General features: G+C 45.0%; 1 protein-coding gene and 1 long non-coding RNA gene across 3 annotated transcripts in view; one reads left to right on the forward strand and one right to left on the reverse strand.

The window, feature by feature from the left end:
- Positions 1 to 5479, forward strand: part of Dctn5 (dynactin subunit 5) — a 19508-nt gene extending 14029 nt beyond the window's left edge. The window contains exons 5-6 of the mRNA XM_031388180.1: positions 107 to 209; positions 4376 to 5479. Coding sequence (XP_031244040.1) covers positions 107 to 209; positions 4376 to 4473 — 201 coding nt within the window. The 3' untranslated portion in view covers positions 4474 to 5479. The remainder of the gene's footprint in view (positions 1 to 106; positions 210 to 4375) is intronic.
- Positions 841 to 15560, reverse strand: LOC116102916. 2 transcript variants are annotated; one of them, XR_004123323.1, is made up of 3 exons: positions 14891 to 15560; positions 10454 to 10531; positions 841 to 1123 (listed from the first exon to the last, which is right to left on the reverse strand). It is a non-coding gene; the product is annotated as an uncharacterized LOC116102916 (long non-coding RNA). The 2 variants fall into 2 exon arrangements; XR_004123322.1 differs by having other exon boundaries at positions 14856 to 15560.
- Positions 15561 to 15580: the final 20 nt, after the last annotated feature.

The following is a 15580-nucleotide window of genomic DNA, read 5'->3' on the forward strand; positions in this document are numbered from 1 at the left end:
AAAAAATCCATGAATAGAGATAATGTAGAGCAGCCTCAACACAGCACACTAATCAAGCTTTACTCCATGTCTTGATCAATACCTACTAATGAGATTATAATTTCAGGGGCGCCGTTGTGTCTTAAAAGACTGCTGCAAAATTCTTGACAATACAGTATTACCTCCAGAAACTGTGGTCCCCCCGTTCACTGTTTTCTCCGGCTGCCCAGGTAATGTTGATGTTAATATGTCTATTTCAAACGCCTTAAGACTGTTTTCCATCACTAAAGTAATATGTAGGACTTCTGTCTCTGATATATGATTTAGCAACAAAATACTACAAAAGACATATGAATAAGTAGCTTTTGGTGGGGGTGGTATTTGTTTTTTGAGTCAGTGTTCTCTCTTTGTAGCTTTGATTGGCCTGGAACTCACCATAAAGACTAGGCTGCCCTTGAACTCAAAGAGATCTGACTGTATGTGCCTCCCTAGTGCTGAGATTAAAAGCATGGACCACCATACCCAGTGAACAAGCTGCACTTGGAATCAATAACGATTGACAATTTTTTTTTTAAAGATTTATTTATTTATTATATGTAAGTACACTGTAGCTGTCTCCAAACACATCAGAAGAGGGCGTCAGATATCATTACGGATGGTTGTGAGCCACCATGTGGTTGCTGGGATTTGAACTCAGGACCTTTGGAAGAGCAGTCAGTGCTCTTTACTGCTGAGCCATCTCTCCAGCCCCGACAATTTTTTAAAACAGGAAATTATCAGAAACAAAGAAGAATGGAAACCCAGACTGGAAGATTGCAGTGTTAAATGTAGCTATCATAGTAGAGTGATTTAAAATGTGGTACTTGTGGAGATAGATGAGAAAGCTTTAGATCCACGTATGGTAGAAAGATTGCCCAAATACCCTTGAAGGGGTTCTCCTCGGGAAGGTTGCTATAGGGGCTAGAATGCTGGCTCGGGGATTAAGAGCACGGATGCTCTTCCACAGGACCTGGTTTCATTCCTGGAACCCATACGGTAGCTCAGCTTTTTGTAATTCCAGTTCCAGGGGATTCAGCTCGCTCTTCTGGGCTAGGGAATAGCCAGCTGTACACAGGGTATACAGTCGTACATGCAGACAACACACCTGTGTACATAAAAGTAAACAATAACATTAAAAAGAAAAGGTTGCCAGAGAAACCTTGTCTTGAAAAAAACAAAAACAAAAAAAAAGATAGAAATAAAAGGTTGCTATGGAACAGATTTGCCACCAGCACACGGGAAGGACAAAGATGCATTTCTCTCTTGCCTGGGCTCCGAGTGGACAAAGGAGAAAGGAAAATCTCCTGTGTGTGCTTCACGTTCTTTAGTACCAGCTTCTTATGGTCACTGAGCACTAATGACAGAAGACAAGGAAGCCATCCTGGTATTTTAGATGGAAGTAGTAAAGACTTTGAAAAGCCCAGCTACATGTGACCATCCAGGTGTCTGGACATGAGCAAACTGAGACTGAAGGTGTTCCCACTGTCAAAGCCTTGTCTAGCACCACAGAGCCTAAGCTTCTTGCACTGTGAGGACAAGGTACTTTTGATTTTCCTTTTGCATAGTTTCACAGATAAATACTAGACACTAAGGTACTTTATTAGCACTTCCATCTTTGAATTCAGACATGTGGGCTTGCAGGAAATCTGGCACATAAATGGAGTGCTACGTGAGCTAAAATTAAACCATGAAGCAAAAAGAACTGGAAACCAGGATGGACCTTGATCAGACGACACAAGCTCAGATGCTACTGCAGCCAGGCAGATAGTGCAGTGATAAAGCCATAGCCTATCATGGCTGCTTGACATGCATCTGAGAGCATGAAAGCTCATGTTTAAGGAACAGTTAAAAATGGGAGTTTTATGTGATATACCTACATTTTTAAAGTAGTCTAATTATTACTTAAAGATTAAGTACTGTGTAGTTTGGGGGCTGGAGAGAAGACTCGGCAGTTAAGAGCACTTGTTTCTCTGGCAGAGTATCTGGGTTCAATTCCAAGCACCCACATGATAACTCACAACTATCTATAAGTATAAGCTATATAAGCTATACAGTTTCAGAAGATCTAAAGCTCTCTTTTGACTTCCCTGGGCACCAGGCATGCATGTGGTGCACAAACATATATGCAGGCAAAATATTCATACACATTAAAACAATGTTTTTTTGTTTTGTTTTGTTTTTTTTTGAGACAGGGTTTCTCTGTATAGCTCTGGCTGTCCTGGAACTCACTCTGTAGACCAGGCTGGCCTCGAACTCAGAAATCTGCCTGCCTCTGCCTCCCAAGTGCTGGGATTAAAGGAGTGCGCCACCACACCCTGGCCAGTGTTTTTGAGCCAGGTATTAAAGGTACACACCTTTAATCCCAGCACTTGGGAAGCAGACAGGAGGATCTCTGTGAGCTCAAGGCCTGCCTGGTTTACATGATGAGTTCCAGGACATCTAGGACTACGTAGAGACCTTGTCTCAAACAAAATAAAACAAAAATACTGTGAAGTTTGAACATGTTTGCAGGCCTCACGTGTATTTTTTATTTGTAGAGTGCCTATGAGAATTCTGTGAGGTTTTTGGTTTTATTTTTATTTTTAGATATACTCAGTACTTAGATTTACTTTTGTAAATATATAAAATATATAGGTATGCTTATATGTTTGAATGGATAATATAGGTATTTGAAACAACCTTTGTAAGTGAAATCAAACTATTTCTCTGTATGGCATGGAAACTGCCCTTTATTTAGCAATATACCATATTATTGTGATATATAGAGAACCACATCACTCCTTGCCGGGCTTTCTCCTGGCAGAACCAGGAGAGAGAGAGAGAAAGAGAGAGAGAGAGAGAGAGAGAGAGAGAAAGAGAGAGAGAGAGAGAAAGAGAGAGAGAGAGAGAGAGAGAACCCAGTCCAGACGTGTCTCTAGGGGCTGAGCGGGATGGTGAGTGTCTCAGCTCAGATCTCCTGCTGTTGTCGGGAGAACAACCACCCTGAGAGTCTGTCAAAGCAGGAACTCCTTTTATTGTATCGATCTTTTCTTTATAAAGGGCTGAGAGAGGAGGTGGAGTTTTTTGCTGAGGTAAGATGATGTAGGAGGAGGGGAGAGTTGACAAAGTGGGGTGACTGACTGAGCCAACAAAATTACTCCACATCAGCAGTAGCTAGGCAGTCAGGCTTAAGCAGGCCGTGCTGAGTCACTCCACTACTGAAGCGACTGAGACAGTTTACAAAGCTCGAGCCAGGCTCAGGTTAGTCCTCAAGGCTCAAACCAGGGCCAAATAGGGCGCAACAGCTCCTCTGAAGGGTTACAGATTTCACATACTGTGTAGGTGACTTTAACACATAGCATTGAATCAGTCCCATAGTGTAATGGATCACTAGAAGTTGAACCTGGATACTATTAGAAACTGCTGTCCTGACATTCTTTTACGTGTATTGTACAATTGGACACAGTTATCTCTGACGTACATTCTTAGAAGCTGACATGAGCCACAGAGTATAAATGCTGAAAACTTTGCTAGCTTTTTATTTTATGTGTATGTGTCCTTGCCTGCATATATCTCTGCACTATATGCATGAAGCACCCAGAGCAGAGTTACACATGGTTGTTAGCTGCCATGTGGATGCTGGTACTGAACCTAGGACCTCTCTGTAAGAACAGTTAGTGCTGCTCATAACTGTCAAGGCATTTCTCCAGCCCTCTGCTACCCATTTTTAAAGTGCATGAATGGAGACAGCAGCTTACAGTACCTCTGTTACAGAAAGTTTGTTGTTGTTTTGGGACTGGTTTCCTGTGTAGCCCAGGCTGGCCTCGAACTCAGAAATCCTCCTGCCTCTGCCTCCCAAGTGCTGGGATTAAAGGTATGCGCCACCACGCCCGGCTACCCTGGAATTCTTAACCATGCTTGTTCCATCACAGACTGTTCTGTTGTCCTCTTTTGATTCATCTATACCCAGTATCACTGCTTTGGTGGACTGAGTTTTACTGTAGGAATGGCAGGACAGTTCTTCCCTTGGGGATAAGGAAAAGACTCACTGGGGCTCACTGGGGAGTGAGTCCTGAGGATGAGAAGCTCTTGGGTGGAACAACCACAGCAGTCAGAGATGCCTTCCCTCTTTGGATCTTGTAAGGATGTTCTGACCTCCTCCAGCTGGACTTTGTTTCTTCATTTGAGAGCTGTAGTGTTTGGTTCCCAAACAGACAGGACCTTTCAGAAGATGTATGTAGTCAACAGTCTTGTCAGTCTGAAGATGAAGGACCTCAAAGTTAGATCCTCAAAACAGTGCAGAAGGCTTTAGACTTTGCACAAATGGTAGGGTTACTAGCCTTGGCTTCCTTGCTTGACTGGGTCTCTCTTTCCTCAGGCCTCTTCTCAGGGGAGCTCCCAGAGTGCACACAGGAGCTGATGATTGATGTCACCAAAAGTTACTACCAGAAGTTTCTACCCCTAACACAAGTCTAATGTCTCTGCTTCACATCTTTAATTCTTTTGAACTCTGAGATGAACCTGGAGATAAAGAGAGCAGTCAGTGACTACAAGAGATGTCCTGCTTTTGACAACTTCTACTCTCCTCGTTGTTGTTTGTTTGTTTTTTGTTTTTGTTTTTTTAATTTAGAATGTTCAATCTTCCATGGCTCTGAGCATTTAAGAATTTAATAAGAAGACTGGAGAGATGTCTCAGTGATTAAGCATGCTGGGTGCTATTTCAGAAGACCCAGGTTCAGTTCCCAGCACTCACATGGCCCTACAACTGTCTACTCCAGCTTGAGAGGATCTGATAGGTTTCTGGCTTATGTGGTCACCAGAAATACATATGGTAAAGACATATATGCAGCCAAAATATCCCTTCACATAAAATAATGAACTTTTAAAAAAGAATTTTAATAAGAACATCTGGAAGAGTTTTCTTTATATACTGTGCTTACACCTAATCTGTCAACAGTCACCATACCATTGTCTAAGGAGGCCAGAAAGGTCTGCTCCTGACACTCCAGCCCTGTGGTCCTGCAGATGGCTGGAACCTGCCTGGTGTGGCCCTGAAGAGCAATAGCACCCTCCCAGCATGGGGTCACATGGCCCAAGTACTGTTCACAGCCTGTCATATCTCCAGGGCACACCGTCCACACAGATGACACTCCACTTTCCTGCTGCTAAGATGGGACCCATAGCCACAATTTCTTGTGCCCTGGGGAAAGTGTGATTTCAGAGCCTAGGTTCCTATTGGTGGTTAGAACATGAGGAAAAGAGATAGGCCGTGGTGACTTGTACCCATCCTAGTACCTGAGAGGTAGAGGCAGGAGGAGTAAGAACTACATAGTGAGCTCACACTTGCCTGGTGTGCTACATGAGACCCTGCTTCAAAACAACAAAAAGTCAGTAAAAGAAAAAATGGGGAGCAGGTGGTTTTGTTGTTTCAAGGTGGCCTTAGTTGTCCTAAAGTAGTTAATAAAAGACTTACAACATCCTGGCTTAGGCTCATTCATTTAAAGAGGGGAAGCTGCACTGCAGATTGTGCTTCTGCAAATCCCAGGTTTAGGTCTTCAGTGTAGATGGCTTAGTCAGGTCCTCGTTCCTTGACTCAAGAATTACTTCATCAAAAGTGAGTGTCTGTGAGCCTTGCTCTCTAGCCTAGATGCATTTGTCCTGTCTGGTATTTGTTAACACACCATGCTTCAAACTGAAATATTTGTACTTGAGGTCAGCCTCACAAATGCATGAGAGGCTTTTTAAGTCATCCTGTGGACACAGAGCCTGAGGAAGTGGCATTGCCAGTGCCCCTAGCTGATAGCATACCCGCTCCTGGTTCTGCTCTGAGTCCTTGGTTTAGAGGTGAAGGACTTGATCAATTGAGTGCTCCCAGAGACAATAGCCAAACAGTTTAGCACTGAAGGGCAGGGCCCAACAGGGGCCTTCTTGACTTCCAGCTTGGTGGGGCTGGCAGAAAAACCTGAGTGGACTCGGCTCTTACCCAATTCAGAATGCTTTCTGTTTGTCATTTGTCAATTTTTTCATGTATTACCAACAAGTCCAAAGTGGTTGCTTCTTCCTATCAATAGGTTTAGTCAGCATGACGTTGTCGATATAATGAACCAATGTGATATTTTGTGGAAGAGACAGATGATCAAGATCCTTTCAAGCTATGTTATGACATGGGGTTGGAGGGTTATTTCCTCGAGGTAAAACTGTGAAGGTATACTGCAGGCTTTGGCAATTGAAAGCAAATTGCTTCTGATGGTCTTTATGGACAGGCATTTGCTAGTTGTTTTAGTTAGGGTTTCTGCTGCTACTAGAAAACACCCTGACCAAAAAGCAAGTTGGAGAGGAAAGGGTTTATTCGTCTTACACTTCCATATTGCTGTTTTATCAACAAAGGAACTCAGGACAGGACCTCAATCAGGGCAGGAATCTGGAGTCAGGAGCTGATGCAGAGGCTATGGAGGGGTGCTGCTTATTGGCTTTCTCCCCCTGGCTTGCCCAGCCTGCTATCTTGTAGAACCCAGGACCACCAGCTCAGGGGTGGCCCCACCCACAATGGGCTTCACCCTCTCCCTTGATCACTAAATGAGAAAATACCATACAGCTGGATCTCATGGAGGCATTTGCTCAACTGAAGCTCCTTTGCCTCTGATGATTCTAGCTTGTCTCATACCTTCATACCCTGTACCAGGAAGTGTGTTAGTCTGCTCAAGTAAGGACACATGTCTGGTTCAACAGCTGCACTTGACTGAGTTTTTGAAAGTCAGCTGCCATTTTCCACAATCCATCTGTCTTCTGCTCTAGCCAGATAGAAGAGTAAAAGGGAGATGTGGTGGGAACCACCACCCTTGCATCTTTCAGGTCCTTGATGGTGGCATTAGTTTCTGCAGTTCCTTCAGTGATACGATACTGGTTTTGAATCACTATTTTCCCTGGCAGAGGCAACTCTAAAGGCTTCCATTTAGCCTTTCCAACCCTAATAGCCCTCACTCCACAGGTCAGGGAATCAATGTAAGAATTCTGCCAACCTCTAAGTATATCTATCCCAATTATATATTCTAGGACTGGGGATGTGAGGAGCTTATTAGATTGGTTTACAAGCTATGGTCCAGGTAGTTAAAAAATAGCTGTCTACCAACAGAAGGTTCGGGAATCCAGCAGTTGTCCAGTCTGAGGCTGGCTGTCTCAGCTGTTCTTTAGTATATGCTGAAATCCTGAAGAAGTTGGGTCCAGTGCCAGTGAAGGAATGGACTTGCCAGTGAGAGTGAGAGCAAGTAGGCAAAGAGAGCAAGCCTCCTTCTTCTGTGTCCTTTATAAAAGTTGCCAGCAGAAAGTGTGGCTTGGATTAAAGGTAGATCTTCTCACCTCAATGATCCATATTAGAAATGGGTCTGATCACTTCAAATGGTTTAATTAAGAAAAAAAAAAGTGGGATTGGGGGGGCTGGTGAGATGGCTCATCCGGTAACAGCACTGACTGAAGGTCCTGAGTTTGGATCCCAGCAACCACATGGTGGCTCACAATCAACTGAAATGAAATCTGACGCCCTTTTCTGGTGTGTCTGAAGACAACTACAGTGAATTACGCTGGAGCGAGCATGGCCAGAGCGAGCAGCCACACACATGATAGTTCACGGCCATCTGTACAGCTACAGTGTACTCATACACATAAAATAAATAAAATAAATCTTTTAAAAAAACAACCCTCACAGGTCTGCCCAGACACTTGGGTTTTAGTTAATTCCTGAGGTAGTCAAGTTGACAACTACAACTAGCCATCACACTCCCCTAGCAGTGCTGACTCACAAGTGTCTTGGGATGTGTGTGTGTGTGTGTGTGTGTGTGTGTGTGTGTGTTTAGGTGGGGCCTCACTGTGACCTAGACTAGGAAGGAGTTTCTGATATTAAGGAGAATTGGGCATCAGCCTTGAACAGACCTCCAGATTTACTGTTTTTTTCTCCTGTACTTTTGGGACATGATAGATTATAGCTCTAGACTTCTACCAGTGCTTCCCAATGTCACTCCAGTTTTGGCCTGGCAAATTCCAAAGAAAGTGCTGTCTGTGGTTCATACTGCAATGCTTGTGCCCTTTTGGATCAATGACAGTGCCCAATGGTGTTTGGCCCTGTGACTAACCCAGTCAGGGTCGTGACCTTTCCTCCATTCCTCCCTCTTTGGAGGAATGGAGTCTATTACCAAATCAAGGTGCCAAGAAGATAAAAACAGTCCCTACTATAAACAGTAGCAAGTGTGTAATTATGTGCTGGTAGTATTTGAGCATGTGCTGTCATGGGCCTGTATGCTAGGAAGGCCAGCTGGACTCTGTCTCCATGGTGGATCTCACCCCATGGATAGCCTGTTACCAGGCAATTATACAGAGAAGAAAAACTTTGTTCTTGGAAAGAGAAGGTAGGTGGGAAAGACCTTTCCGACTGGATAGATGAGAGGACAGAGTTTGGTTTGTGCTGCTGAGAAAGCCAGACCTCAGTTGGGCTTCAGGCTGGATTCTAAGACCAATCAGTGTCATCAAGGGCTTGCCTCTCTCCAGCCCCCTCCTCTGTTTTCTTTTGAGATGGCTCTTTGTTTGTTTGTTTGTTTGTTTGCTCTTTCCAGACAGTCTCTCTACAGTCCTGGCTGTCATGGGACTTATATAGACCAGGCTGATCCTAGAAATCCACCTGCCTCTGCCTCTGTCTCCTGAGGAGTGCTGGGATTAAAGGTGTGTGCCACTATACCTGACTTATTTTCAGATTCTGTAGTGTAACCGCCTACAGCTTTTACCATTGGTAGAAAGAGCTCCCTTTTTGCTGAAAACTCCATGGATTTGTTTCTCATTGGTCCAGACCAAAGAGGTATCCAGGCTCATTGTAGCTAGGAAGCTGAAATACAGGCACACTTGTAGGTTTAGAGTTAACGGCTAGTGGTTGTGGGAAGTGAGTGAAGCTACTACAGAGGGGATAAATGTGTCTAATAGCCTGGTTGTTTAGTACTGGTCTCAGCAAAAGGCCCTGTCAGCTTGGGCAAGATGCCATAAGTCTATGCATTGAAACACAAAAGCCTAGCAACAGCATTGTGCTTCTAGCTTGTGTTCTTGTTGCCCATTAGCATAGAGAGGTGGGATCCTGACCACATGCTATGAAAGCAGAAGACAGCACCACCTATTCACTTAAGTACGTCACTGAGCCTACACAGAGAACCATGCCTGCACTGGAGAGTAACATTCAGTCCCTGCTCCTGGGGACCTTACAGCTTTGTCAGGGGAGAAAGCCATGAAACAAGAGTTCTCTGGTGGAGAGGTCTCTCTCAGTTTGACAGTAGTCACTGTGAAGTGTGGGTGCTGGAGGTAGGCATGTCAGCTCCCACTCTGCCACATTCTCGCTCTCTGTTATGTCAGCCCATGGCACCTCAATCTATAAAGCAAGAAGGTGGGCAGAGTGGTTTGAGGATTTTAATTCCTTCACACATGGAAAGCACTGGTTCTCAGTGAGCACTGCATAAACAGCAGCTAGAACTCTCTTCAGAAAGGGAAAGACCCCGAGCAAAACTCCAGTAGTTACGGGTACAGCATTCTGACATATGGTGCAGCCGGGCAGTGGTGGTGCATGCCTTTAATCCCAGCACTTGGGAGGCAGAGGCAGGTGGATTTCTGAGTTCATGACCAGCCTGGTCTACACAGTGATTTCCAGGACAGCCAGGACTATACAGAGAAACCCTGTCTCAAAAAAACCAAAAAATCAAAAAAAAAAAAAAAAAAAAAAAAAAAAAAAAAAAAAAAAAAAAAAAAAAAAAAAAAAGATTAAGTGCATCCCACCTTTCTACTCAAACTATCACAAAAAAGAGATGAAAAAAAATTGTTATTTTTTATCTATGGAACATCAGGCACTCACTAGAAACTCTTTAATCCTCTCAACTGTCAATAAAGTAGGGATTTTCACAACCTATTTTACAGAAGAGGAAGCTAATTATCAGGGAAATTGAGTAAATTTGCCCAGTGCGACACTCCAGACACTTGGCTGAGAAGAATGAAAGCTAGCTGTTATCTGGGTGTAAAAGTCCATCTTGATGTAGCCATTCCCATGTCCTGGGTGGCAAAAGCAGTTTGCTCAGTGCCAGGCACCTGCCAGGTATGTTCAAAGCTCTGAGTGTAAAACCCAGTACTTCAAGGGAAGAAGGAACCATAAGCACTTGGCCTGGAGCACTCTATCTGCCGCCTGATTATTGACTGTCCTGGAATCCTTGAGTCTGATATGTCTTCTTCCCACTTTCATGGTGACTCCAGCCCCAAAGTGAGAAGAGTTGGCCTAGGACAGCTTTTTCCCTGAAGTTAGTTTGTGGCCTTTTCCTTATTACCAAATTCATAAAACATCATGCAGATGAGCCATCCAAGAAGAGTCAGAAGGGAAATCCACACCCCTTGTTTTCCCGCCCTGGGTCTGAACAGTATCTGTTGGCTCTTCCTGGCCTACCGTGTCTCTTTTCAGCTGTATCCATATCAGCTCTGGGTGTCTGAGGTATACTTCCTGATTCTCCATGGAGAAATGAGCCTGAGGAAACAGAGAGCCAGAGGAGTGGGAAGAATTAAGACAGAGCCAGATGTGGCAGCATATGCCTAGGATCCCAGAGTTTGGGAAGTGGGGGCAGGATGATCATGAATTGAAGGTCATCCTTGGCTACAGAGTAAGTTCAGGGCCAGCCTAGACAACAAGATATTCTATTTCAAAAATAATAAAACAAAATATATGAGAAACCCAGGAGTGGAAAAGGCCAACTGGGGACGAATGAGATATCTGGAATCAGCACATGTGTGTTTTTTATTTGAATAATAACCATTATGACTGTGTGTGCCTTAAGCCTCAAACTGGCCCCATAGAACCTCTTCACAAGAACTTCAGTTGTCACTTCTTAATTCAGTGTTAGAAACCTAGGTACACTATCACTGAGCCAGGTCCCAGTCTTCTGCCCCAGGCTTTTTGAGACAGGGTCTTTCTCTGTAGCCCTAGGAGTCTTGGGCCTTGGTATGTAGACCAAGCTAGCTTTAAACTCATAGAGATTTTCCTGCTTCTGCCTTCTCACTGCTGAAATTAAAGGCATGCACCACCATTCCTGGCCCAAGTGCTTGAAGAGACAGAGGGAGGCGGGGAGGAGGGAGTGCATGCACATGCTCAGGTATATGAAAGTCAGAATAATGTTCATAGGTAGATTATCACCCTCTATCTACCTTATGAAGGAGTCTCTCTTCTGCTGCTGTGCTGTGTGCTCTAGGACTACTTGTCCCTAGAGTTTAGGGAAGAGTCTCTTGTCTGTAGGAGTGTCAGGATTATGAACATGTACCACTCCATGTAGCCTTTTTAACTGGGTTCAAGTTCAATGGAACTTAGGTTGTCACTTCCCTATCCCTCCCCCAGCCCCCAGCCTGTTTGGGTCAGGTCTTCTCCAGCTAAGCTGGATGGAACTTGCTATGTTGCTTATGCTGGCCTTGAACTCATAATCCTTCTACCTCAACTTCCTGGATAGGATTATGAACCTGTGCCACCATGCCCAGATTAATGGTTACAATTTCATCAGGGCTAAATAATCATCTCAGTCAGAAAAAAAGGCTACAAAAATTATAAGGGCAATGGCACAGTGTTTTGCTAGCACACCCAAGGTCCTGGTTTTGATCTCTAGCTATACATGCATACATACATGCATAAATACATGAATATTGGTAGATATCATTTTTGGGGGGGTTTGCCCCTGTCCAGCTGATTGGAATTTAAGTTCTTGGGTCTCTGTATCTTTTACTATGACTGGAACCTCTGGAAAGAGAAACTGCAGTGAGAAAGGTGAAAGGCTGTCTCTGGCTTGAAATGCACATTTGGATAATGAGGTTAAGTCACTAATGAGCTCTTGTGGAATTTACACATCTGAACCCTGAAAGCTGGTCATTTTCTAGTCTGAAGGTGCATACTTTGGAGTGGATCCATCTGGACTCTTAAGACAGACAGGGCACAAAGAAAGCCTTGCCTATCATTTGGACTACAGTGCTGCAACAAAGATGGATGTCTGAAATCCTGAATTCATTACTGTCTGCTATGAGCTGTTCAGTCCCAACCTAAGCCGAGCTTAACTGGAAGGAGATAAATTGATAAGCAAGCTTTTGACGCTGGATCCTGGAAAGTCAGGACCCCTCTGTAGAGCTCACAACCATAAATGCATCCTAGGTGCTTGCTCTTAGCCATCTGACTTGGATAAACAACTCCATGAAAGGGCTTGGTCTTTGAAGGAACCCTCTAGAACCAGGCTGCCAGTCAGCTGTCTCTAATGCATCTCTCACTAGTTATCCCTGTAGAAAGCTGCACTTTGTAGGGAGGACCCACCCCAGAGACTGTGGCCCTCTCCAACTGCTTTGGACACAGCAGACTCTGCCTCTTCTTAAGAGATTGTCTTCCTGCACTGGGCTCATTTTTCTACAGTCTTCCTCAATAGACTGATGTCCACCTTCCCCACTTTTCTCCCAGTACATAAGTCTTGGTAAGATAGGGCATTGATTCAAGTAGAGCTGTCCCCAGGACTGATCATTTCTAGGCTTCTCAATGAGTAAATGATCAGGACAAAGGAGATAGAAGATATGGGAAGCCATCTTAAGATTTTTGAAAATTCAGGATTTCATCTTATTTATTTATTTATTTATTTATTATATGTAAGTACACTGTAGCAGGCATAAACCATGGAAAGTAGCGTTCCTCTGGCTCCAGAGGCAAAGTACTGCCAGGCAGTCAGCAGCCTCCTTGCTGGGTCCTCACTTTCCCTCTGCATGTCTGTGACCTAATTTCTTTTATAAGGATATCAGTTTAATTGGGTTAGGGATTACTCTAACACTGCCGCCTTAGTATTTTTAAAATTATGTGTGTGTGTTTGAGTGTGTGTGTATGAACACAAGTGTAGAAGAGAGGACAATTTCCACGAGTGGACTCTGGGGACCTACCCTGTGGTCTCTGAGGCTCTAACTCAGGTCACCAGGCTTAGGGGCAAGTACCTTTATCTACTAAGCCATCTCACTGGCCCCAACTTCTTTTTAATGTAAGCAGTGTTTTCAAGGCCTGGGCTGGGAGCTCGATCTTTGTTTCTATGACTGCTCCCAGCAGCACTGTCTGCTTCCTGGAGGAAAACTCCAGTGCCCCCCTTTCCGTGTGCTTGAGTCAGACATTGAACCCAGCTCCAGTGCTCCTATGCAGAAGCCTGCAGAAGCCTGCCAGTGTGGATGCAAGTCACCAACAAGTGAAACTGTCCTTAGAAAGACCTTGAGGAGCCTGAAGTCCAGGGGGTACCAGGCAGGGTAGGAAATGTGGCTTCATGATGAGGAGCTACGCTGGGGCTTTGACATTCTAGACCATTCAACCTGTGGGTGGAGATCCTCCAAGGGATCAAATACCAGATAGCCTGTATATCAGATATTTACATTACAATTCATAACAGCCGCAAAATTACAATTAAGTAGCGACAAAATATTTTTATGGTTGGGGGGTCACCTCAACATGAGGAACTGTATTAAAGGGTCGAAGCATTTAGAAAGTTGGGAAGCTCTGCTCTAGACTGACTGCTGGGCATAAGTTCTGCTTAGGGTACCCTAACACAGTAAATTCCAGGGAAGCCCTAGGATTTGACACTGAATGTCCTGACAGTGTCTCAGTTCTGGAGGGCATCACCTTTCCTTCACTGACCATTATGATACTGTTCAGTCGTAGAGCCATTCAGCTAGCATGCAGGAGATCTTAGGTTCTGTAAAAATGTTATGTTAGAATCCAGCCTATGACATGTACTAGAACATTGTGAGTACTGAGCTGGCAGACCTGGTGGTGTCCTAGCCTTTCACACAGGAAGTGAATCTACATGGCAGGAGTGCCTCATCCTGCCCCATCCCCACCTCAAGCTGTTGCCACTGGCTGCCTGTTCATGATAATAACACTTCTAGCCTAGAATTCAGAGGTCTGTCTGCCTGCCTGCCTGTTTTCCTCAGCTCTGGGATTAAAGGTGTGTGCCCACTCCTGGCAAGCTTAAATTTTTGGAGATAAAGCTTGACCTTATTCAGAAAGCATTTAGTACAATTGTTTCCCAGGCACTGAGAAAGACAGCAGCACTGCCATTTTTTGCTCAGTCCAGCAACAGGATCTTGCTAAGACCCTCCTCAGGGGAACTAGAGCAACACAGCTTCTAATAGAAGGTATCATTAAAGTGCCCACAGAAGCCAGGCAGGCAAGTGGGCAAAGAGGGTGTCTGGGAACAGTGGCCAGAGCTGACTTTTTTTCCAGAAAAAGCCACACACCTGCAACTGTGTGGCCACTCTTTTTACCTGTTGTAAATGTTGGTATTCTGTCTAAACTCCACCCCCACAGTTACCTGGCAGTAGCCAGGTAGGGGATGCTTGGCTCTCCTCTCTTACCTTCTTACTCCTGCCTCTCTCTTGCCTCTTGCCCTCCATCTCTCCACGTGGTCATGGCTAGCCTCCACTTACCACTCTTTCCTTCTCTCTGCCTTTCTCTGTCTCCGCTACCCTCTTAACTCCCCTCCCCATGCCCTAATTAAACTGTATTCTATACTATACCAGTGTGTGTCTGGTCCCTCAGGGAGAAGGGATACCTCGGCATGGGCCCTTCCCTCACACCCCGCCAGAGCATATTCTTATAGCTCTTTCTCTTTTTATGATCACAACAGTAAATGCATTTTTTTTTTCTAAGTGAAGGCTGAACAGACACTTCTGCAGGGCCGATTTGGCCTTGGTATGCCCCTTTGCTAGTACTCTTATAACTAGCTACCCCACCTCTGACTAAAAAATTAGTTTTTCTATTTGGAGGTCTGGGCCACACAACTCTGGACAAGCCAGACAACCTTGCATCGCGGGACAGACGTCTGGTGTTTCTTACATATCGCAGTGCATAGGAATCATCTGAAGGTCTTGTTTGACGGGCAGGTCAGCCTGGGAAGTTTCTTTGGGGTTAGTGGAGTGGGTTAGTAGCTGATGCTGATTTAGCCTTGCTTGTAATCTTGAACCCACTTCCCTCTTTTGCCTTCCTAAGGAATTCCCAGGTGCAGCAGATGCTGCTGCCCCCCTGGGTTGTTCAGGCGAAGGGTTGAGCTACATCTCAGGGGCTGGGAGCAGCTAGTGCCACAGAGGAGGTCGGTCCGTTGTGCTGTGAAGTTGCATCTGCCTGCTGTGTTTGCTCAATTTTGGGTTTATTTATGCTAGCCGGAGAGAGGGCGGTCGACCGCGGAGGCGGTGCACTCTCAAGCTACCTCTTGGCCTGGAGTTTCAGTTCTAGAAGGCCGGGTCGGGTGGAAGGTGTTAGATCTTAATAGAAGCCCCTGGAGGAGGCGCAGGTGAACTACATGAGCGCGCCCCCACCGAGGAGCCGAAAGCAGGGGTGAATCCTGTTTTCTTTGCGATCTCCACGTGGTTCATTCGTTCCTGGTTTCCCAGACAATGCAGGAGTGCACGCAGTCCTCCAGTCCCTGCCCATTAAACTTTTCGCTCGCAAGATCGGAGTTTAAAGGCGGCTGCGCCGTAGAGCACTCCCATGGTGCCGCGCGCTGGGCGGGTTTGTATTTTAAACCCC

The sequence above is a fragment of the Mastomys coucha genome, unplaced genomic scaffold (genome assembly GCF_008632895.1).
Source record: "Mastomys coucha isolate ucsf_1 unplaced genomic scaffold, UCSF_Mcou_1 pScaffold21, whole genome shotgun sequence".
In the NCBI taxonomy this organism is placed as follows: domain Eukaryota; kingdom Metazoa; phylum Chordata; class Mammalia; order Rodentia; family Muridae; genus Mastomys; species Mastomys coucha.